The 25,938-nt window shown below is 36.2% G+C and overlaps 1 protein-coding gene across 7 annotated transcripts; it reads left to right on the top strand.

The window, feature by feature from the left end:
- The first annotated feature begins 2,214 nt into the window (after positions 1-2,214).
- KaiR1D (Kainate-type ionotropic glutamate receptor subunit 1D) lies at positions 2,215-25,582 on the top strand. 7 transcript variants are annotated; one of them, XM_028318016.1, is made up of 21 exons: positions 2,215-2,522; positions 8,142-8,218; positions 10,673-10,828; positions 11,447-11,631; positions 12,426-12,583; positions 12,658-12,799; positions 13,068-13,235; positions 13,338-13,358; positions 13,482-13,634; positions 14,504-14,722; positions 15,032-15,282; positions 16,019-16,198; positions 16,648-16,779; positions 17,250-17,387; positions 18,870-19,068; positions 19,891-20,122; positions 20,296-20,411; positions 21,178-21,333; positions 23,771-23,787; positions 24,236-24,244; positions 24,614-24,761. In XM_028318016.1, exons 2-19 carry the CDS (start codon positions 8,143-8,145, stop codon positions 23,780-23,782), a joined length of 2,694 nt encoding a protein of 897 aa, XP_028173817.1. In that variant the 5' UTR covers positions 2,215-2,522; position 8,142; the 3' UTR covers positions 23,783-23,787; positions 24,236-24,244; positions 24,614-24,761. The 7 variants fall into 7 exon arrangements, with proteins under 7 accessions (XP_028173817.1, XP_028173811.1, XP_028173813.1 ...); XM_028318010.1 differs by lacking the exon at positions 23,771-23,787 and having other exon boundaries at positions 24,614-25,582; XM_028318012.1 differs by lacking the exons at positions 16,648-16,779; positions 23,771-23,787 and having other exon boundaries at positions 24,614-25,582.
- Positions 25,583-25,938: the final 356 nt, after the last annotated feature.

Genomic DNA, 25,938 nt, shown 5'->3' with positions numbered 1-25,938 from the left:
GTGCAATTTTGTCTGTCACAGAAAAACAATATCGCGCGCGTATTTGCTCACCGTTTAGACCTACCCTGGACTACGACAAACATTTTAAAACCAAAATCAGCTCAATCGGCCCAGCCGTTCTCGAGTTTTAATCAGACTAACGAACATCAATTCATTTTTATTTATATAGATATAGATATAATACGTTTATAACATCATAATATTAACAAACCAGGTACCTAGTAATATTTTTTGAATCCAAGAGTGAAATTAAATACATTTTACCAAAAAAATGGCTTAAAAGGAAGAGAGCCGCAAAATAAACAGCACTTTAATTAGCACTTTTCATTTATTCATGGAGAAGCAAAAGGCGGCAATGTTTCATCAATTATCCATTTGCAATGAAATACACCATTGCAATATCACTTTACCTTAAATGATTACATTATCCAGTCAGTTTTTTATTTTAAGGAAATGCTTTAACGCAATTAATCCAATCAAATAAGTATAGTTCTTTATGATAAGTCCAAATGGGCTTGAAATTGTGATTACAAAATTCGGTCTGTAGTTGTAGAGTTTAGATATTAGGTATTACGGTATATCTACCGACAAGATTCGTTTGTAATTCACGGATAACAAAAGCTTAGACTAATAAATCTTCTTCTCTCTTTCTGGAAAATTCATGATTTTCCTCGCATTTTCAATACACCCCAGTTGATAAATACCGCGAAATAATTCTATCTTATCTATACAAAAAAATACGAAAGGTCACTGACTCACTCACTCATCACGAAATCTCGGAAACTACAAGTGCTACAAGTCTAAAATTTTGCATAGGGTTTCCTTTTAGAACATAGGTGCTCACTAAGACGGGATTTTGCAAAATTCAACGGGGTCCACGCGCACGAAGTACGGGCGGTCGCTTTTTGTTGGATAAAATTAATAATGTTATCTTGTCACCGCTGAAACACTAGTTGTGTAGTGAAACAAAGAGACAAAATACAATTTAGTGTATCACTAGCTAGCCAAATTATAGAATTACAAATAGGTAGTCGGCCCTCAACGTTCACGAATATTGAAGTAGGCGCTAGTCTCGTTTTTCACCATTTTCTTACTTCAGTCAGTTCATTCACAAACTGTTACCCAACCTTCGTCAGCTTTGTGTTATTACTATTTTTAGGAGAAAATTTACCCAATAACATCCCGTAACAGATGTTACAAAGTAAGGTTTATAAATAACTCTACCCTGTACATTACAGAGCCTAAATCTTAAAACTTGTACAGTTGAGTTGGCGACGCAAGAAAATGATAACTGTTCAAGCGTCTGTAAAAATTGACGTTAACACCAAACTTCTTGCAACTCTACCAACAAAAGTAAATCAAGGGCATATAATATAGCTGTTCTAGATGCTAGTTGTATCTCTGCCCTTATTGAGGGACGTCAAAGGGCGAAATAATCGCGGCGTGAATAATGAAAAGACAATTTGCGTTGACTACGCGAATCCTCGCGAGTTCAACGGACGGCGAGTGCGTGCGGCCGGCCGCGCGGGTACTCGCCCATCTCATGGATGGTTTACCTACGAGTATGTTCTGTATGTTTATTTTAACAGAGAACTAAAACATTTTAAAAAAATGCCCAAAAATTAACATTGAAATAACCTTTACTAAAGATGTATTGTTTAAAATACAATAGTCTTACCTCCAGTGCCAAATAATGGTGTTAATTCTTTTTTTTAGTATTTCACTATTTTTTTCTTTTTTCTTTCGTGATGGGATTGCTACAAATAAAGTGAGTCTAGACATTCGTTTAACACGTTATTAAAATTCTTAGCCTGAGATGCACCATCTTACTTTAACTTTGACAAACGTTAAAAGTCTATCAAACTCCATATAAAAAACACCATATACTCTTAAAGTTAGGTGTTGCAACTCGGCCTTAACCTCTGAATCATAACTGTAGCACTTTTTAACAAGTACTGTCTAAAATTAAAAAAATATGACTAAATAAGTTCTCCTAATAAATGTATTGTAAAGCTATAAGTAAAGTCTTATGTACTTTTTTCAATTAATGTAATATCAAAGTCTAGCAGTTACTTAATAAGTAATGAACTAATATTAAATTAAATTCAAAACAAATCATCCCAGTGGATGGTCACCAACTCGGCTGGGTGTCGGCGCGCAGGCGCGCTGAGACCCCTGCGCTCGTCCCGCCAGCCTGACGTCGCAGCCCGCGCGGGAGGCCGCTCGCACCCAGCCCGCTCGCCGAAACTCGAACACAAATCGATACCCGCCCGCTCAAATCACTCGATCCCACACACGTGACGATTATCATCATAAAACAAACAAAAGACAATCGCCAAACATGTAGCAACTTCACACTCCCGCCACTAATTGCACCGCAAACGTACGCCAGCGAAAAATGAACGCCGTGACAAGTGAATGTGAACTGTGTTTTGTATACGCAATGCCAAGTTAATTAGTGATTAATGCCTGTGCCCGCTTTTAGAGGCTTCTGACGGCGTGGAAGTGCCGATACCTAGCAGGTTGGGTAACTTTACATTCAGTTTTAATGATAAAAAGCAGTAATTTACTCGTCTATTATTATTTTTATAACAATCTTCGGTAATTTATTTTAGGAGCAATTTGGCTAACGCTGCTCAGTGCCAGTTTACTAATTATATCTTTAAAGATTCTGAAATTATGTAAATGAGATGTAACATCAAACATAGAAAATTAATTATAATTCTGGAATACTTACGATAAGTAAATACCGTTTAAATAGTCATTACTTACATAACGGAGAAGTCTTGTAGAGATAGAAATTCCACGATAAGTTTCCTCATTTATAAAAATACATAGGTTTCAGCTGATAGCTCTTGTTTCTAACAATAACAATTGAACTCACGACTCTACGTAAATGGGATGAATGAAGAATAGTACAGTGGTCAGGCCTAGTCAGGCAGAATTTTTGTTGTTTATGAATAGAGACAAAATTATTCATATAATATTGAACTCTACATCTCTACCCTACATTTTTAACGCACCTTATTAGCACCCAACTACAACTAAATCCGTATTTTATTATTATACCTACGTTTTGCCTCCTAGTTAACAGAAGCGGGTTTTCGCTAAATGCTAATACCAAGATGAGACACCAACAACCATCTGAAATACTTTTTTATGATCTGTCCAATCAGTGATTAAGCCAACAGGCATTATTATAAATGATAGTTCCATTAGAACAAATTGAAAACAACAAATACAAGGCCTAATTAAACGAAATTTTACACTTAGTATGTATGTTCTAATGAAGTGAATTGTTATTCATTAAAAGTCATCGTCAAAGAATAAATTCTCACAATCCTTTCTGCCATCTGACTCTGTTTACTAACCAATTAAATAAACCAATACTCGTATTTTAAAGGAAAATCATAAGTAAAAGAGCTTTTCCGAACCCTGAAAATTTAATTACTTTTTATGCTATTTCTATTTGATTTCAAATTCACCAAATAACTCAGTGAAATGTGACGATATCATTTCCGATTTCTAAATCTATTAGGGAACACCTTCTTCAACTCATAAGAAAGTATGTCGATTGATTGGTGGTGTCGTCTATCCTGTTGACCTTGATCTATAAAAAAGATTCACCTAATGTTACAGACACAGTCGACAGCACATAATATTATTGCGAAATCGCTCTTATTATTATCAGCATAAGACCAAAGAGTGCTTAGCGTGATGTCGTCTGTTTCTTACCTACATTAAAGCCTAGATAGATAGTCTGAAACAAACGTTTCGTCAAAATGAGGCAAAATTGTCATTACTGTCAAATCTTATGTCATTACTGTCAAAACGTTAAGACGTTTTAATTAGGGCGATTTTTTCTACATTCAGATGTTTGTATCAACATTTATCGTAATAAAATGTTATTATTTGATATTTAATAAGACATTTAATAAAACAAAAAGTTTCAATTTTCATGTGGACCAGTGGGCTGAGTGTGAATGTATGAAAATTTGAACGTTTCCCGCTAGGGGCGCTATACAATCATACATTTAATGACATTTTTTGACGAGGTCACTAGTGAGCGCGTTTGATGAAAACTCACACTCAGCCCTCTGAATGGTTTACTAAAAGTTGCCTCACTTTTCGTTCGCTTACTATCTATCAAGGCTTTATTGATCTATGCCTACATGAAATTCAATATTTCACTGAACATAAATATTGCTCTTGAATTTAATATTCCAAAAAACTTGAATTCCTTCGAAAGTTCGAATGCCTCTGAGAATAATGGAATAATAAATAAGCTTCTAACGATATTGAGCAATAACGTATCAATTGATGTGTCAACCGATAAAATATGGAACACTTTAGGTTATCTGTCGAATATATAGGATATAATATTAAAAAGACATGTTTAAAGACACATTGATATCGGGACACAGTGAATCTTTTTATTACCACCTTAATAATAGGTAAACTAAGCTAGAAAGTTGCCAAAAATATGACAACAAATTATAAAATTCCTTAACTGGAAACATAACCTCGCCCTGCTTTTGAGAGATCAATAAATTAGAAACGGAAAAGATCAATTATTAAAATTAACATCATCCATCAGAAATATATGTTACCATTTTCCCTCTACCAAATAAACATCGTTTAATATTGTAGGTTAAGGTAATTACCGGTAAAATACATAAACATTACACTAAATAGAATCTTGATGGTAAATTGCTTACCATTAAGTGAATGAAGTAAATGAGCATTTTCGATACCCGTTTCTCACGAAATTAGTATCTTTAAATTATTTTTAGTTACTTCAATAATTCTGTTTTAATTATTATAACACTCGTTTCTCTAGAAATGGTATCCTTATTTACATATTGTTCAGTTGCTTCAATTATTTGTCTTCATTCTATCTTAATTTTTAATTTTCATTGTTATAAGTTATGTGTGTATTTACAAAAAAAAACAAGTATTTAAGTATTTTTATATCCGTTGTCTAGTTACCCATACCTACAAGAATTGCTTAGTTTAGGACTAGAGGCGCAGTGTAAAATGTCGAAGGATATTCATTTATTTATCTTTTTAATACATTTGGGGCAGTGACCGAGTGGAATTTGGCAACCTCTTCACATTAAAGGACGCAGAGTCACTCCACTTGGACGTGGGTGTTTTAGGTCACTCACTCACACTCACGATCCATTGGACCCACCTTTGGCATAAATCGGGAACCGATCGAACTGATTGCGAGAATACACTAGCGGAATTGATTTACCGCGAATGAAAAAGGCAGTTCCGATACATTTAGTCTGTTGCTTTAAATACTGGATCATTTTGTCCCACCGTGAAACAATAAATTGGTCTTGTTTTTCAGGGAAAATTAAAAGCTTTAACAATATTTAAAAACAATTGCGTAAAGTTGCTAATTCTTTGTATCTGAACTCAATATGTTTTCGACTACAATACATATCACAATACTCATGATTTAACGTAACCCTGATGGCCAGTAATTACATGTTACAATCGTTTTTCTCGACCAGTAAAAATGTAATCTTTTTGTCCAGCTAATTGATATTATTTTGATGATGTTTTCTATAAAAATAACTTCAAGGCAACAAAATGTCCCGGGAGATAATTATTAATCAATAGGAACCCCTTTCCCTATAAAGGGAATAAATATAAAAATAGATTATAGCCTGACCAGGAACATAAAAACCCTGGCATAGAGGCGCGTCAATTGCATTTGATAGTGCAACACTGAGTACAGTCGTACCTGTGTTAAATTAATAGGCTAAAACTTTATGTATCAGGATTTAGGATTACGGGCTAATTTGATATTTTCATAAATTAACAAAAAAATATTATTATAGGTAACCTGGTTTAAATAAATTAAATGAAACCATCAATCGAGCTAGTAGGATTTATTTTATTATTCATCAATAATCAAATTCAGAACTTGAATATTCAACAGCAATGTCTGCTCATGAACGCTTCAAACTCGGTACTTCTATCCCAATTCCATAAAATTCAACACTTAGAAAGTGACAAAAAAAATTAAAATAGGTAGTTGAAACAAACCACAGCTAATTTTCATAGTAGACTGTACTATACGATAAACATGTCAGTCAATTTGACAACCTTTGTCGGAAACATTATTCAATGAAAATATTGTCCGAACCCTTAGTATTTCTCTTCGACAAATACTTTAACACATTGTGAACCACTTTTCTTTCACGATTCACAAAATTAATTGCGCACATTTAAAATAAAGTTTGTTTACACTTTGACAGCAATAGACTGACATGCAAGGTGACATGTCAATGAAGTTTTCAGTTACTGTTGCCATTAAAAGAAATTAGTACCATTAGTTTTCCGCAACATGGCGAGGGTTTTTATGTTCCTGGTCAGGCTATAACGATTTTACTACGTTACGTGTGCGAAAAGATTATCCAATAATAAACAAAGTAATTCATACATTTTTATGTGACGAAGAAATAACATCAGTAAAGTAGGATGGTACCTAGTAGGTACTACACAAGACACTTACACAATACATAACAGGGTATGGCTACGTAGTAGGTCTCTACTACGTAGCTATACCCAACCAAATACCTATAATACTTTTACATGAAATTACTATAACACTTTTAGTTATAGTAATTTCATGTATGCGTGTTTGTCTTGTTGGTTGTCCTAATAAATAAAATAAAAATAAATAATAATAAATAATAAACCTATGTTGACCCATTTACTACAAACGACACTGTTACCCTCAAAATATAAAAAAATTCACTGTGATTTCGTTCGATCGTTAAATTCATTCAAAACAACTCAAAATACTTGAAAAAAAATCAATTGTTGTCTGCTCAGTCTATAAACATTTAAAAGTTATATTTACAAAATTATTTTCAAGTTATACAGTGTGAGTCACGTTAAAGTGTACATATGAAAATAGATGAAACTAGACCTATTTTTATCGACAAAAAAGAGGTCGAAAAATTTTTGAGATTTTTTTAAATTTTTTATAGAATTTTTTATTTCCAATTACTTGTTGTAAAGAAAACGTAATAACTTTTAAACTAAGCGGTATATCCTGATAAAATAAAAACAGTAATAATGAAAAATAACAGGCGATACTAAACTAATACATAAAATACACAAAAAATGCCAACAAATAATAAAAAATGATACTTTTTGAAAAAAATCTGCTTAAAAATTCGTGTTTTTTTGGTTATTTGATAAATATCTCCAAAAAATGCCCCTATAACCGGTGGTTTTTATTACTTTCTATTATTCTCTATCGTATTATCTTTGTAAAACCAAAAATTGCATGTCTCTATCCCTATCACAACATTTGCTATGATCGTTTGAACAAAGGCCTGCCACAACATTATTCTCCGCTGCAGGTAGAGACAATTTTAATTTTAACTAAAATGCTTATTTTACTTCGAAATATTTTGTTTTTATTTGAAATCTAACTTGTCTTTATCAAAATTACAAATCTAGAGCCATTTTCAGTTTTGTTGTTAACGAAGCGTTGAATGGCGCGCCCGGAGAGGCTTAGTTCAAACGATCATTGCAAACGTTGTGATAGGGATAGAGACATGCGATTTTTGGTTTTACGAAGGTAATACGATAGAGAATAATACAAAGTAATAAAAACTACCGGTTATAGGGGCATTTTTTGGAGAAATTTATCAAATAACCAAAAAAACACGAATTTTTAAGCAGATTTTTTTCAAAAAGTATCATTTTTTATTATTTGTTGGCCTTTTTTGTGTATTTTATGTATTTTTTTAGTATCGCTTGTTATTTTGCATTATTACTGTTTTTATTTTATCAGGATGTACCGCTTAGTTTAAAAGTTATTACGTTTTCTTTACAATAAGTAATTGGAAGAAAAAAAATTCTATAAAAAAATAAAAAAAAATCTCAAAAATTTTTTGACCTCTTTTTTGTCGATAAAAATAGGTCTAGTTTCATCTATTTTCATATGTACACATTAACGTGACTCACACTGTAGATCCAAATGTGTTATTTCTACAACATAAAGTGAAATATCACCACTCTTTCCCCCAAAATGTTTGCTTATGGCGAAACAACTGTGTCAGTGATTTCACTAGAGTTTGGATATTGTAAAAGTTTGTCCGTTGTTTCAGAATGAGAGGGGCAAAAGCGGTTTTCCTCATTTTATTTTTCGGCCATCTTTCCGCTCTACCCGACACCATAAGAATAGGTAAGTATTGCAATAACTAAACCAAGAAGTTTTTTGGCACTGACGTTATTTTATGTGCGCATGATCAGTCTATAAAGTTATTGGGTTGGGACTATTTCACTTTAGCCCGCTTACAATTCGCGTTTGAATGCTTGGTTTAGAGCTTTAGACTGAAGGTGCATATTAAATTTATTATTGTCAACATGTATTGTCTGATGTTTTCATCCAACATTTAACATTCAACACAACTGTGTATTTTAAGAAGTCCCTGACATAAAACCCAATACGCCCTAACTGTCTCTAATACCTTTTAAAGTATCCTAGGCCTGTTCCCTACCTGTTAAAGTTAAACTAAGCAGTGGATACTATTTCAATATTCAATATTCGAATAATGACCCCAATACAATTTAACTGCGAACCAGGGCTCGATACCTTAACGATCTTTTGATGTTAATTTGATTAGTTATACACAGTCTGCTTAAATCAGTGCTTTAAATTTCAGAGAGAAGCTATTATTTGTCAATTTGAATTAATTGTATTTTATGAGGGTTCCTTATCGCGTGAATGTTAATAAAGAAAGATTAATTAACAGCTTAAGCCTAAGGGCAGTATTATTGAATAGATTTATCTAAATACTAGCGGCCGCCCGCGACTTCGTACGCGTGGACCTCGTTTTACTCCATTAGGGGTGGAGTTTCGTAAAATCCGCTCTTAGCATCTATAGCGCATACATTTTAAATTTCAACTCTCTTACTTTAAACACATAGGACTTTTATAATATAAACTTCCAACCCTCCTTTTATCTCCTTAGCCCCCGTAGTTGATTTCTAATGATACATTTTCAGTATATGTACCACCACCACCACCACCATTTCAGCCATAGGACGTCCACTGCTGAACATAGGCCTCCCCCAATGCTTTCCATGTTGATCGATTGGAAGCGGCCTGCGTCCAGCGCTTCCCTGCTACCTTTACGATGTCGTCGGTCCACCTTGTAGGTGGAAGTCCCACGCTACGTTTTCCGGTACGCGGCCTCCATTCTGCCCCATCGGCCATTAGTTCTGCGTACTATGTGCCCTGCCCATTGTCACTTCAGCTTGCTAATCCGTCGGGCTATGTCAGCGACTTTGGTTCGTTTAAGGATCTCCTCATTTCTGATTCGATCTCGCAAAGAAACACCAAGCATAGCCCTCTCCATAGCACGCTGTGCAACTGAGCTTCTGTATAAGGCCTATAGTGAGAGGCCACGTTTCCGAGCCATAAGTTATCACTGGTAACACACATTGGTTATACACTCTAGTCTTCAGGCATTGAGGTATTTTGGACGAAAAGATGTTGCGTAGTTTCCCGAACGCTGCCCAGCCGAGTTGGATTCGACGTTAACACTTTGATTTGCTCGTTTAAACACAGTGAATGATTCAAATAGGTACATACAGTAAATGGTTGAATTACATAAAATATCTTTATTTATTAAATTTTCAATATTATTTACGAACAGCGCTATTCATAGTACATGTAATATTTAGTTACTAATTTACTAATGATGTCGATAGATGGCGTTTGACAGCTTTGCCTTCATGAATATTTACGTACCTCAAAAATTTTTGTCAGGCGCAAGAAGATTTTAACCAATGACGATAGATGGCGCTTTTCCACGTCTTATGAAAATCCCAAATATTTTACGGGACCCTATTTTTTTCCAAAATAAAATTTAGCCTATGTTACTCGTGAGTTATGTAGCTTTCGAATGGTGAAAGAATTTTTAAAATCGGTCCAGTAGTTTTTGAGCCTATCCATTACAACTAAACAAACAAACAAACAAACAAACAAACAAACAAAGTTTTCCTCTTTATAATATTAGTGTAGATGTTTTACAATCGACCGAGATTTATTTACGCTAATATTTCAGTACTTAACAAATATTTTAACGCCAAAATCGATCCTACTCGTAACATATCTAATAACTGTTTCAAATTAATCAACCGTATTAATTACATTCGATGATCAGACAATTTTAATGAAATTCAACCGCATTGGTAAAAATTTTTAAAGCGTCCACGCTTTGAAACCGACCTTTACTAATATTTTTTCAACTTCAATCTGGCTTTAAAAAACCAGACGACAATTTGTACCTACGCCTATTGACTCAGACACCAAATAAAACAAGTGCTAGTGATTTATTTCATTTCATGATCATGATGATGATGATGATGATAGAAGACAGAAATGAACGGGAAATGAGTGATCTGATTAAAATCACTTGCACTCACCCAGGATTGATACGTCTGAACACAAAGTGAAATAAAAAGGACCAATTCAAGGTTGTTTGACTTTGGTGTTATTCATTTGACTGAGTATTTGCTCTTTGATATCACATTTACCGATAGGAACCTCTTCAGAAAATTCAATATTGTGTAGGATGTATGCGACCTAGCTTTACTTTAGGGTCAATTGACTCACAAGCTTCCATTGTAGGTGGGTTATTTCATCCTGAAGATGACAAACAAGAGGTGGCCTTCCGTTATGCGGTTGAGAGGGTGAATGCCGACCGGGCAGTGCTGCCCAGGGCCAAATTGCTAGCCCAAGTGGAAACCATATCGCCGCAAGACAGCTTCCATGCTTCCAAAAGAGGTTTGTACGACTGTTTTATGACGAGTGTCAGGAATAGGATTCAGGCGACTTGATTTTTGCCTTGTGTTTGTTATGTTTAGGCAATATTCAGTGTACCTACCATGAGTTTACGTTAGGTGTGCTCGCTAGCGAGTACGTCAATAATCTCTATGAAGATTTTGTTTCTTGAAAGTAGCCACTAGGGGCGCTGCACAATATGTCATACAATTAATGTCATTTTTTTACGCAGTCGCTAGCGAGCACACCCAACGTAAACTCATGGTAAGCGCACAGTAGGCGTAATATTCAGGGTCTGAAATAAAGTACCTAAATGTGAACGTTCGCCTACTTGAACGTTATAGTGGGTATTATTTTGAGCGTTTATCCACTCCAGAGACATTTAAATAATATTTTTTGCACTACTACATTTTTTTCAACTAAAACAGAACTCTGATTGAATATTTTAAAATTTTACGTATAATTTATAATCATTAACATAACATCCTAAAATAATATGTGCGGGTCTTACGACTTAACACAATGAAAACCAATTTTCAGATATCAAATAAATTCCAAATCAGTTACTTTTATAATAATTGTCATGTGATTTGTAAAATACTATCTATCTGTGTACATCAGTGTGCCACCTCCTACGGAGTGGAGTCGCAGCCATATTTGGCCCGCAATCAGCGCCAGCTGCTGCTCACGTCCAGTCCATCTGCGACACCATGGAACTGCCCCACTTGGAGACCAGGTGGGACTACAGGACGAGGAGAGAATCTTGTCTGGTCAACCTCTATCCACACCCTGCAGCGTTAAGTCGGGTGAGTTTGTTAGTAATAGTCTTAATTTAAAACTGTCGCCATGATTAGCTAACTCAGAGATACATGTACTCATTGAATTGGTCTATCAAAGAAAGATGCGACAAAACGCCGCGCTGAGTCAGAATTCAAAGAAGAAAAGATGACACAATATTTCAAAGGAATAGTGAAATATGTACTGTATATTACGAGTAGGTATATTAGCCTTGTAGGTTCAAGTTTGCAATTTACCAAAATGGAGACAAGGTCGTTCTACGAATAGTACAATATGTATGCCCCACTTCAGATACCAGATGGGCTAACCACGCCGGGAATCCGGCTTGTCAACCTTTATCCGTATCCCGCCCAGCTCAGCACACTGACAGCTGTTGTGTCTGCTGAATGCCTAAATAGAAATGTTACGTTGAGCTAGGTTCCAAAGCATAAACTTAATATATCAAAGCAAATGTAGTACGAAATTGGAGTTGGAAGTTTTCTCGCCTCAAGATTAGACTAGCTCTTTGATATACAAAGTCTATTCTTATGTAAGCGTAAGTTACAGCTCAGCAAAAAAAATAGTTGTGAGTCAAATTGTAATTATTTAATATTCGTTTAACAACAGAGAGACTAATACTGGGACAGATGAAGCTAAATGATCCTATAAATAGGTTATTTTCATTATGATCACGCATGACTTCTCCGAATGTTAACATCCATTCGAACCTTACTTTTTACGATAAACATCGTAAAATCTGTGTTATAGGCCATATCCCTCACCTATATTGTTACATGAAGGCTCATACAATAATGTTTTATAGGCCTACGTGGACCTCGTAAGAGCATGGGGATGGAAATCGTTTACCATAGTTTACGAGAACAGCGACGGTTTGGTTCGGCTTCAGGAGCTACTCAAAGCCCACGGGCCTTCCGAATTACCTGTGGCTGTCAGGCAGTTGCCGGATTCACATGATTACAGGTCTGAACGCTCACATTTCACAACCTCAAAACCAACCTTATTCCATACCCACTAAGGTGAAATTTTCCTCGCAGGCCACTTCTGAAACAAATAAAAAATTCAGCGGAATCACATATTGTGCTCGATTGCGCGACGGAAAGGATCAGAGACGTTCTCCAGCAAGCGCAACAGATTGGTATGATGTCCGATTACCATAGCTACCTTATCACCTCCCTGGTAAGTTGATGCTATCACAAATGTCGTTTGTGTAAATTATACTATAACCTTGATGAAATCTGGCAAGGACAAAGTAATCTTGGTCGCCCCGTCTATTGTCGTAAGACGAATGGCTACCCTCTTACAAAAATAATTATTTTGCTCCATCTGGCTCCGTACCTCACAAGGGTGCTGTTTATACAACATGATATTATACAAGACGACCTAACCCTAAATTACGCGCTCGCTTTAATATAGAAAATGATATTAGCATTTGATATTTGGGCAGGATCTTCACAGTGTAGACTTGGAGGAGTTCAAATACGGCGGCACGAATATAACCGCGTTGAGATTACTCGATCCTGAGCGAGCTGACGTTCAAAGAGTAATACGGGACTGGGTTTATGACGAGGCTAGGAAGGGCCGTAAACTACAACTGGGACACACTTCAGCCAAGGTACTTTTAATTACAAACAAATGACGCTCTTAGAACGTAACTTACTAGAACATTACTTGCCCGTTTAATTTACTAACGCTGTTGTTTTATGTTTGCTTGCAGGAAAATATGACATTTATAAAGGTTAGTTTTGCGATGTAGTGGTACTGTATTCGCTTTCTTCAGTAGCTTTAGCGTGAATGTGCTGTGATTAAATTTGCGTCGTTCGTAGAAATGTTCTGTATTTTATCTTTTGTCTCCCAACAGACAGAAACGGCTCTCATGTATGATGCAGTACATTTGTTCGCGAAGGCTCTGCACGATCTCGATACGTCGCAACAAATTGATGTGAGACCCCTCTCGTGCGAGGCTGAAGACACGTGGCCCCATGGGTATAGTCTCATCAATTACATGAAAATCGTAAGTAGAACTTTCACAAAGTCGTGTATCATAGTCCCAGGGGACGAATATTATCACGTAACATGTATTTTGACACAAAAAGGGATTACATCTAAACGTAAATAGGAATAAACTTTACCGCTGAATTTTAATGAATGGAAGTTCAGCAGATATTTTGTGGCTCATTGTGGTTTCATTGGTATATGTAAACAATAATACTAACAAATTACTGATTCAATGCTATGTATGTTTAAAATGTAACGGGTTCATTGATTACATTTCAGTATCAGGTATTGATATAGGGAATAAATTGTCAGCATTATCAACAGAATTAATAGTGAAATTATGTTAAACTAGCTTTCCGCCCGCGGCTTCGCCCGCGTGGAATTTTGTCTGTCACAGAAAAACTTTATCGCGCGCGTCCCTGTTTCAAAAACCGGGATAAAAACTATCCTATGTTCTTTCCCGGGACTCAAACTATCTCTATGCCTAATTTCATCAAAATCGGTTGCGAGGTTTAAGCGGGAAAGCGTAACAGACAGACAGACAGACAGACAGACAGACAGACAGACAGAGTTACTTTCGCATTTATAATATTAGTTGGGATTGTCGTTAATAAAGACGAGAAATTCGCTTAAATTAGCGAAGTTACATTTGCGTTGTTTAATGCAGCAGGATTAACTGCAGGAACATGAGTGAGCTGTCGGATTAACAGTTACGGCTGTTACGAACTTAAAGCCTTTGTATTCCTCGTCTCCTACATTACTGCTAATGTTCCCTGAATTAATTTTCCTGCGTGTTACAAAACACGATGAGTTAAGCGTCGCGCATTGCTTACTTAGTTTGCAAACTCCAAATACCTCACTCGTCTCCTTTATTTCTACGAACAGGTGGAAATGAAAGGCTTAACTGGAGTTATAAAGTTCGACCACCAAGGGTTCAGAAGCGACTTCACTTTGGATATAATTGAACTGACAAGGGACGGTCTACAGAAAGCAGGCACTTGGAACTCATCAGAAGGCGTGAACTACACAAGGTCGTACGGAGAAAATCAGAAACAAATAGTGGAGATACTGCAGAATAAGACCCTTATCGTAACGACAATTTTGGTGAGCTATAAACTACTTCCAAGTGTATCTACATTAATCCTCCGGAAACATTTTACTGCTCTCTTGCGCCTCACAAAGGCAAAATTAGCGTATCTTACATGAAGAAACGAATATACATATGAGTGTTTTGTGCAAGTAGGGGATTTATGTAGTCTAGCTTACATTAAATATATATTTCCATGGAGAATAATGTTCACACGGTAGCTTAACATCACGGGTACATACTTAGTCTTTAATACAGAATTAACTTGTGTAGGTTTAGCCTAACACCTTTTTAACTTATGTAAATCTGTATCGGTAATTCCCTAGAGTGCGCCGTACTGTATGAGAAAAGAGGCGAGCGAGAAGCTGACTGGAAACGCACAGTTCGAGGGCTACGCCATTGATCTCATTCACGAGATATCTAAAATTCTGGGATTCAATTATACATTCAAGTTGGCGCCTGACGGTCGATACGGCTCCTACAACCGAGAGACCAAAGAGTGGGACGGCATGATAAGGGAGCTGTTGGAACAAAGGGCCGATGTTGCTATCGCTGACCTCACCATCACTTACGACAGGTAAATATTCTAACTTTTGACAATATCCACTCTAGTTTAACTGTCGTTACATAGTAGGTAGCATCATTCTAAAATGTAGAATTATTTTTTAACAGAAATTTAGATCACATAACGTCTTTTATAATCAACGATGTTGATGACATTGCTTACAATGAGACACAAGAAATTGAAATAATGTTGATGTCGAATTAACTATATAATATCCGATTAAATTGCTGAAAATATTGCCTAGTTTGAATATCGCGAAGCATTTTTCATTCATTCAGCTTCAGTGTCAAAGACTAATGAATTTAGAAAATAAATTTTATAACTTCAATTTCAACTCGAATGTAACGGAGATTCGAAAAAAAGGAAGAGAAAAAAATATTTTGCACACATGAAGGCTTACAATTCAGCTATTTGAACCAAAATGTTTGCGGGTTGCGACCATTTTACTTATGAAATATTTTTGCCTTTCCGCAACTCGTAACCAAAGCTTTTGAAAATCGTTTTTCAAGCATTTAACATTCTGAGTGATACTAGAAAAGGTACTACGCTTAAAGCCATAAACATTTTCCTCGAAAAGGTAAATTGAAACACAATAGACGGTTAGACAACCAAAACAAAAAGGGATCAGAGTGACGGAATCGTTTTTGTTTTGCAATTCATTTTTGTATTCGTCCAGCCCACAAAATTTGGAAGCCATCATTGTTAACTGCGAAATTATGTAATTAACTTCCCCTAAATTCCGCAACAGGGAGCAAGTGGTCGATTTCACGATGCCCTTCATGAATCTTGGCATCTCGGTGCTGTACCGCAAGCCTATTAAGCAACCGCCGAACTTGTTCTCGTTTCTCTCGCCCCTCTCGCTCGACGTTTGGATCTACATGGCTACTGCTTACTTGGGAGTCTCCGTTTTGCTTTTCATACTGGCCAGGTTAGTGAGTGTTCTTGTGACTCGAAAGCGTGATATTCTTACTGAAGTATCTTGTGAAATCTTTACTCAGACTGATAACTTTTTGATAAATGATGTTAGTTTTAATTGGAAATGGACAAAAAAGTTAAGTTTATGAATGAAGTAAGATGTCTTTAATTCAATAGTGTAGTTTTAGAAATATTACTCGCTTTCGAGAATTGCAAAAACTTATTGATAACTACTGTTTTAAAACTAAAAACATTTATGTATTTCTTAACTATACAGGAGTGTATTAATTCAACAGTTGCATATTTATTCAATTATTAGTTTAAATCTAAAATGTTAAGTACCAAAGTACCAAATATAAGATTAACCATTCTAGAATGAATAAGTATGCAATTACTGAAACAGCAATAGTTTTAATCACCGTACTCTAACCATTTTAGAAGCAATACACATTAATCCACTAGGTTTACTCCGTACGAGTGGCATCAAACACACTCACCCGAAGGCGAGAAATTGGAAAACATTTTCTCTCTCGCCAACTGTTTATGGTTTGCCATCGGATCTCTCATGCAGCAGAGCTGTGATTTCTTGCCCAAGTAAGAAAAGTTATAAGACCCCTATTATGGAAGCTTTATTGAAAATGCTCGTTTTCAATTTGGCTTCTCTAGTGACCTCAGCGAAGTTTACATGAGGAGCTATTTCGTTCCAAGGGGTTCAGCGAATCGTCCATCAGCGTAACCGGCGGCGAATTCCGTTGCAAACTAGCCTTTTGTGGTGCAACTTCCATCCCAAATCGAATTACCATCCCGAATCCCGCTACCTGATAAGGTTATTCGTCAACTTATATTACGTTGCTTAAGTTTCCGCAGGCATCTTTTGATGTCGTAACTCTAAAAAGTTTCGTCTTTGACACAAAGTGAGCACGAAATTGGATCTTAGCCTTCCTGCCGGATCAGATCTGTCGATTGAGGTCGTGGTTTATTCAAATTGTCTTCATTCGCACTCGGTTCGCTGCTGGATGGTTCTGAGTAGTAGTCATTAAATGACGGGGCGTATTTGGGCGCAGGTTCAGTCCGTACGAGTGGGACACCCCAAGGAACTGTCTAGACGAGCCGCCGATGCTGGAGAATCAGTTCACTCTGTTGAACTCGCTGTGGTTCACTATCGGATCCTTGATGCAGCAAGGTTCGGATATCGCACCGAAGTAAGTTCCACTCGCTAAACTCCAACCGATGGCTACAATTCCAACGCGGTAATAATTCGGTTCGGCCAAACGAAACTCGACTAATTGAATCTGCGACAGAAGTGTAATTGAAGGAACGGATTTGCAAATCTGTTTAGTCCATCCACGGAGCGGAAATGTAGCTTTCAGTTGCAGTCGGTGAAGAACTCCCTTTACTAATTAGTTTCAAAGCGACCACAGCCCTTTGTGAATTTCAAGCATCGGTAGTCGCCTAGAGTGGCCAATTTAAATAGAGACGTGTCGGAAATTTAAACTAGCTTTGTTTCCCACTATAGTTCGCTAAACACTTTGTAATTTAGTTGCTAATTAAACAACTGGCTCGGGTAATGTTTCCAATAATTATTGCACCGTTAAGACTTCGTGCTTGTGTAGTATCCATAGCTTGCTGCATCAAAGTTTGAATATTATTAGTATAGTGTTTAATATCGATATTGGTTTTGCATTACACAACTCGTACAGTTTTGTATGTTTTTACTGTAAGCATAATTAGTACAAATTAGGCTCAACACCGATTGGTTTTTATAGGAACGATATTTTTACGCAACGAGTCTGCAAAACTTATTCATACTAGGCCTAGTATTATTTTTATCTCACGAGGTATCATAAATGATAATTTATTAGAAGGTACTTCATTAAAACACAGATTCTATTATCTTCTTAATTAAATCTAAGTATTTCAGACTATAATTTAACAAACAATTCGAATAATAATAGACTTCTAGTTGAATGATCAAACGAACTTACCAAGTGAAGTTCGATCTAAATTATCCTGTTTTCGCCGAAGAGATTTATTTTACCATGTAGTACCCCTGTACGACAACCCAATCCGCACACAATATTCAGCGTAGTAGTATTAAAAAACAAAAGAGCGGGCAACCCCACCCCTACCACGCTGTGGGCTCGGTGTCCGAGCGGTCTCATTAAGAATGGCTACTGGGTAACATCTCGCATTACCTCGGAGCAAAAAAATGGCTACTGGTTAACATCGCGCGTTAACTTGGAGCTAAAAATGGGTCAAAGTTACGCGTCGTGTCACAACGCTTATAATAAAAATGTACGAGCACTTGCACAAAATAGTTGTTACAACCAACCTTTTGTTGGGTCTAATTCTCGTCACTACACTGCACAACTTAAAATAATTACGTTTTTTGTCGGTAAAAACGTCCTGGTGACGTCACTTAAGCATTTTTCTTATACTGCGTGCGGTCGTTGCGCGTGCGCACAAAGGAATGAGACCGCTCGGACACCGAGCCCACAGCGTGGTAGGGGTGGGGTTGCCCGCTCTTTTGTTTTTTAATACTACTACGCTGAATATTGTGTGCGGATTGGGTTGTCGTACAGGGGTACTACATGGTAAAATAAATCTCGGAGGCGAAAGCAGGATAATTAATATTTTACATCTAAGCTTAACGTGTACATTAACGTCTATTATTAATAAACCAGGGCTGTTTCAACAAGAATGGTAGCTGGAATGTGGTGGTTTTTCACCCTGATAATGATCTCGTCGTACACCGCCAACTTGGCGGCGTTCCTCACAGTCGAGAGAATGGACTCCCCCATCGAAAGCGCGGAGGACCTGGCCAAACAAACCAAGATCAAATACGGCGCTCTGAAAGGGGGCTCCACGGCTGCTTTCTTCAGGGTGAGTGCACTCATTAATATTCCAAGGATCGCGATGTTAATGCGCCCACTTTTGTTCTTTATAAACGTCTCGGTGAATTAATTAGCTAAGATAATATTTGGAACAATCAACCGCTGCGCGATCTTTCGCGAAAATGTACACGCACTTTGTCAATTTGGTAAGGTTTCTCGTATATCAGAAAATATATTGTATTTCCTACGTTCTCTCAAGGTTATAAATATGAGAAAAGATTTATTTCCTGTATCTTTCAAAGTAATGAAAATAGATTTCACGGATCCCGCAACTATATTATCGGAAAAGACGAAAATATTTTCATCTGCGAAGACCTGCTATTAGTTCCATGAGACATTTCTTATTTCTCACTATATCAGCGTAAGTCGATTCCCGCCTTTATAGGTTTTCTACTAAATCAAGTGGTCATTTTTCGGGTAATCGGAAGTAAGCTGTCTATGAGATTTGTCACTGCGATAGACAGGGACGAGAAGGCACTACTATTCCGTAATCCCGATGTGCTTATTTTTATTATGGACCCTAAAATATCTTTGTTTCCCCGCTATTCAATTTCACATTGATGTGTCTTTTGTTGTTGTATATTTATTGGCTGTTTTATTTCTTTTTCGTTGGAATGGGTGAATGCTATCGTACGTGATGAAGAATATTAGGTATTGATGAAAAAGTAATATTGCTTTTTGCCAAGTCATTGAACTGTAATGAAAATACAGCCTTATTGAAAAGAAAACTTCTCATAATTTATGTTAGTCTACGTGAGTAGAAACCAAACACGAAACTTTGAGATTAAAAGTTTACCATTATTTGATTTAGGACTCAAACTTCTCTACATACCAACGCATGTGGTCTTTCATGGAGTCGGCCCGGCCATCCGTTTTCACCAGCAGTAACAAGGAAGGAGAAGAAAGAGTGATGAGAGGAAAGGGATCCTACGCATACCTGATGGAGTCTACAACAATAGAGTACGTGGTGGAAAGGAACTGCGACCTGACGCAAGTTGGTGGTATGCTCGACTCAAAGGGATATGGAATCGCCATGCCCCCAAGTAAGAAAAAATATACGGATCAGTTCTTTGTTTAGTCTACTTCTTTTAGCTAAATATTTTTCCAGGTTTTTACGGCTGCTTTCAAAAGAATTCCGTTCATTTTAAATACATTATACCCGTATCTGAGTTTCTAAGGCCGCTTCAATGTGAAAAAAATGTTTTCCTTGTTTTAGATTCACCCTACCGCACGGCTATAAGTGGAGCAGTTTTAAAATTGCAAGAAGAAGGAAAATTGCACATCCTGAAGACGAAATGGTGGAAAGAAAAGCGTGGTGGAGGGTCTTGTAGAGTAAGCGAAATATTCTCGTCAGCATTACATCACCCCACTCCAAAATATATTGAATTTGGGATGAGATACGAAATATTTACCATAAAGTAAAATATTGTTATGGGTTTTTGAACGTTTTCCACAACCGATGAAAGCTCAAACAATCGAAAACGTGATACCATTTAGATCGTAGATAGCTCGGAGCGAAATTCTGAAATAAGTGGAAATTTTAGCTGATACCTACTCCGCAAAAGTCCGGTCGGATCAAAGATCACAAAAATAATAGCTTTGTCCTTTCTATTTTATATCAGATCATCAAAACAAACGCTAAAGGGTTTAGGGGAACAATCGAGAATCAGTTTGAGGATCTTTGAATAGGCCTATTTATGCGCTGAGCAGTTTTGAAAGGGTACAATCACGGTTCGCGATGTTATGTCATATTCGGTAAATTGGCTCCGATTTACCGTTATGACTGTTGTGGAACTACTTACCGTTGTACGTCCCTTTTTTCATATTTTATCACAATATTTTCATTCGAATTTTACTTTTAATAAAAGTGAACATATTATTTTATTTTTAAGGCGTTCAAAGGCTTTATACTTTATACTTGTGAGAAGTTGTCAAAACTTGTCAATTAGTAAATGTTCGAAAAGGACGAAACATCTGGGCGGCGTCTTCGTAATGCTGATAGGTGTCACATTCATCATCGCTCTCCACTATTATTACCACTACATTTTGAACTTTATTGTCATTCCATACGGCTTTAAATCGTGGTATGTTCGACCAGGACGATACATCGAAGTCTTCATCGACGGCCAACGAGCTTGGGCTGGGCAACGTTGGCGGCGTTTTCGTGGTGCTGATGGGTGGCATGGGCGTCGCGTGCGTCATCGCCGTCTGCGAGTTCGTGTGGAAGTCTCGCAAAGTTGCTGTGGATGAACGGGTGAGTTCTTGCAATGTGGAACAGGGCTTGATGGCGGTATTTACACATTTTTTTCCATAAACTTTCGGTTGTACCTATATGGGGTCAAAATAACGTAAGACGAAAAAAGATACTAGAGGCAACTATAAAACTTCCTCCTTATTTTAAGTAACTCTAAAAATAAATGTCAGCATCCACTGGATGAAAAAAGCGGGAGATATAACGCAGTGAACTACCGAACTTTAAAATTTTGATTGATACAATAATATCAAGTTAAATAAATATCCCGATTAGTTCAATCATTGTATTAATTTTTAAAAAGCTACATGTTTATTTGTCATTTTATAATTGATCATGAAACATTGTATTTTATTATGAGACATCGCTTTAAATTTTAAACTGTCTTAAATTCATTTCGCCCACCCATTTTTCTAGACTAGAATTTTCGTAATTTTCAAGATTAAATCTTAGTAAATAGTCCAAAGGGACTACTCATACTTAATTCATTGAGGATTTTTACGAGAACTGCTTCGATGGACTTGAATCTCAATTATTCAGCACTCAGTGATCCTAGCACGAAATTGCACTGCTTCGCAAACTGATGCAATATTAAGTCGAGAAAAATGTCTAGTTTGCAGCGATACGGCTCGCCGAAATTCGAAATGTTTGAAAGCATCTGTTTCTTTATCCCGTGCGGGTTTCCATTGATTGCTTTGACTGTATCCCAGAACTTCCTTTGCGTCAATAGGATCGTAATTTTCATCAATCCCAGAACACCGTTAGCAATGAATAAGTAAAAGATTGGCAGCATCCGCTGGTACATCTAGACGGCGTGGGATGAGCGTGGGCGAATTGTCCTGGGGGCGAATGTTCTCGATGTTTTTGATGACAAATATATCGCGGGAATAAAATGCTTAGTCATAGGCAAATTCGTAATCGCTTTAGGTATAAAAACAGTTCGTCTTCATAAAATTTAAAATCACAGTTTTAACCAATAATACTTCGACTGTGATTTGATGTTAAAAGGTGATTTCACTAACATTAATAGAAACGAAACAGTTTTTAATTTGGTGTTTAATTTTTAATAACTTTAGTCAAATGTAACTCGTCGTCTATTTACCTATATCTAAACGTTGTATTAAAAGGACAATTCTAGCTACATTTCTGTTGCTAGATGTTCCTTTAATGCCCCCCACGTTCCGATAGTCGTAATAATAACGTTTAATACTACGTTCCTACTCCTCGGGATCATCCGATACTAATGTTATTCGGAAGTATTAGCTCTGAACATAATGTTCAATTGTATGGGTAGATAACGGGATTGGGTTTCAAGATATTTACTTGGTTATTGGTGGTTATTGGTACAACATTCACGTATTACAAAAATAAGAAGAATTATTTACATAACTATAACTATATACTATTAACAAAACGACACTAAAGTGCCAAAACCACGGGTCAAAACAAAATTTAATGAAGCGGTTGTATAATATGAAACTTATTCTGCTAAGTAACAGCTGTCTGGAAGTCAAACAAGGTCACGTTTAACATTCAGGACTTGTCTCATCGAATCCCGCTTTAATGAAGTGTTATAAGAATTTTGATTGCAAAACACTGGTACTAAAAATGAAACTATACCTAAGTGTAAGGTTCAATTTACAGTTTCTATTTTTGCATTTAAAACTACTTACTTTTACAGGTAACGTTTTAAAGCTTTTTCTGGTACCTAAAATAAATAGACGACTTCTGTCGTCGGCTTGAACAAATGAAACTTAATTGTAACATACTTTTATCTAATTCAAAGGTTTTAATTAAAAGCAATTAGTCAAAGGTTACCCTTGGAGGTGACACTTTTGCAGAAGGTTAATTGAATCCTTACAAACGTACCTACGAATTAACTTTCTTAATTATTTGTTCGGGCTTAAAATAACCGTGTAAGTATTACAAGTACACACATAGTCAACTTGTATAGCGCAAAATTCAAACAAGTATTTGGAATAGGCCTTTGACCAGCAGTAACGTGTTTCGGCTGAAACGTACAAATGAACAATTTGGAATTGTATTTCAAGAATTAATTGCCTACGAATGGTGCCTACGAATTTAAAGCAAACTCGTAATCGTAACCAAATACACCTGACAATTAATATTTAATTCTTCCAATTACTTCTGAGTTTCAGAGAAATGTTAATTCACAATCCATTTGGCATTGTAATTGTAAAGGTATTCGGATTATTGTTTCACTCCAATCCAACTTCAGTGTTTTTCTTTGTATTGTACAAACGCCAGCAGGTCAACCTACCTATAATTATGTATAATGACTTTCCACACTGGATTTTGAATTTTTCGTCTTTGTTATAAAGTGAAAAATCAATTGTGGAAAATGATTTTATTTTATGTTGGCGTCCGTAGGTATTTTGTTTCGATTGTGTTATTTAAATTGATTTTTCGTTTGTTCTAGGTTTACTTTTGAAATAGGTAACAATTTTGTTTTTTCGTAGATCACTGTGTGAGTAGGAATTTCTCTCTTTTAGGATCTATAATGCTACCACAAAACACTATAGTCGATTGAGTGAAAACGATACACAAAGAAGGTCCGGTTACTTAGTCTTCATCTATCGAATTTATGCCCACTTTTCGTTTAGATTACAGGTGCTTATTTCTTAAACTAGTACCTAATTAAAATAAAAAAAATGTAATCCCTTTATTCCAAGACGAAATTGGAGCTATTTAATTGACAGGCAATTTAACTGAACCTTCTTTTCTCTGAGCTTCACTTTGGCCATGACACTGGTAAACTCACCCTATCACTTTAGTGAAATGTGTCTTGCTAGTCTTTACACCTTTTGGTAGATGAAAGTAGCATTTAAAAATAGCTCGTATTAAAATGATTTTCTTTTTCTGCTGCAAATGGATTCGATCACAGAAGGAAGAGGTAAAGTTTAATTTACATTGTTACATTTTTGGTTTGATTTGTAATGTTTCGTATTTATCGAAGTCGAGACTCGATTCGAACTCATTAATTAGATACAAGAACTTGAAGTTTGTGCGTAGCGGAATTGGAAATTGAGAAACACTTTAGCCTAAAATAATAAAGTAATAAGTGCCCACACATTTCGATCCCTTATTACCTAGTTGGAACTTCCAATTTCAAATCCCAAACATTAACCGTTTCACCTAGATAGTCTTTTGTTGTAAACCGTTAACACGTGCCAGCTAACGAGGCACTAAACAACGTTTACAACCCGTATCGGGCATAGCACGAGCTGTTAACACAACGACCAACAGCGTTTTCCGATTCCAGGCGTCTCTATGTTCTGAAATGGCTTCAGAGCTGCGTTCTGCTTTGAAATGTCCCAGTGGCGCTGGCAGCGGCGGGACACCGGGCAACCAGCGGGACGGGACGGGCTCCCCGTACCTGCACTACGGGTTTAGCACCAAGAGTCAGCTTCACTAGCGCCCGGACCCCGCCTCCTCGCCCCCCAGCGATGTGTAGGCATAGACAACAATGAGCTAGTGAACTAACCAGTGAGCTAGTGAACTTACCAGTGAGCTAGTGGACTAACCAGTGAGCTAGTGAACCTACCACTCTCAACTTTGTGACAAGTGAAAATGGTGAATGTAAATAAATCTCATATCTCATAGGGCTAACGTTGTTGTGAGTTAATTATTAATTTAGAACTGTAAATAGTCACGTCTCTGTAAGTGTCGGATTAACAGTATTATTTACATGCCAAATTGATAACTATGTGCCAATGATCTCATAGGTAATATGAGCTGTTTTGGTTTAAAATTTAAGAGTAAAATAAACAGTAGTTGATGTTTTATATCTATAAATCTATTAGAGTATAAAAACATTTCATATAACGTTTAAAGTTGGATAGACGTAATACCTATTTGACAGTAAATTTCCAGAATTTTATGGTAACGTTACACAATTTATAAAAATAAATACATAACAAAGTATTATTTAGGTGTTTATACCCTACACATGACTGATTTTGTTTTGTTATTATTATTTTTGCCTTCTGGCATATTTATATTGTAATTGTATAAAAGCTTATGATAAAGCTATTGTAAATAAATCTTTCCAACATACAGAATGTACTGCCACCCTAATTATTAAGTTATTGTTTATAAAACTTGCATTTGCGATCATTTTTATGTAAGACATGTAAACTACGACCTAAATACGTTTATTATCAAAACGAGTGCCAATATCAGAAAAACTTTAAATAAGATTTCAAATAGAAATCGAGCACGAAGAACTCAATAATCGAATAATCGATAAAATTGTATGCCAAATAAAATCGACCTCAATTCTGTATTATATTTTGTAAGTTTACATTTTGAAGCTGAATTTAAATTAATAAATTGTTTTAATATTACTTTTAATTTATTTACTACCTTTCCCATTTTTAAATGAAGAAAAATAAGATGACTAAAAATTTTGCGCGATATTGCCTACATAAATCAGGTGTTTTTTTATAAAATAATGATTCATTTGATCAAGTAATTTTCTGCTGACAACAAGTTAAGTGGACATCCTTGTTAGTTTCAATACGTACGAATTTGCAACAGAATTGCTAATGTACTGACGCTGTTCATATAAACGAGACCTCGCTACCC

Source organism: Ostrinia furnacalis, unplaced genomic scaffold (genome assembly GCF_004193835.3).
Source record: "Ostrinia furnacalis isolate ACB-3 unplaced genomic scaffold, ASM419383v2 OfSCF6616, whole genome shotgun sequence".
NCBI classification, from domain to species: Eukaryota; Metazoa; Arthropoda; class Insecta; order Lepidoptera; family Crambidae; genus Ostrinia; species Ostrinia furnacalis.
This window is presented reverse-complemented; position numbering and strand designations above follow the sequence as displayed.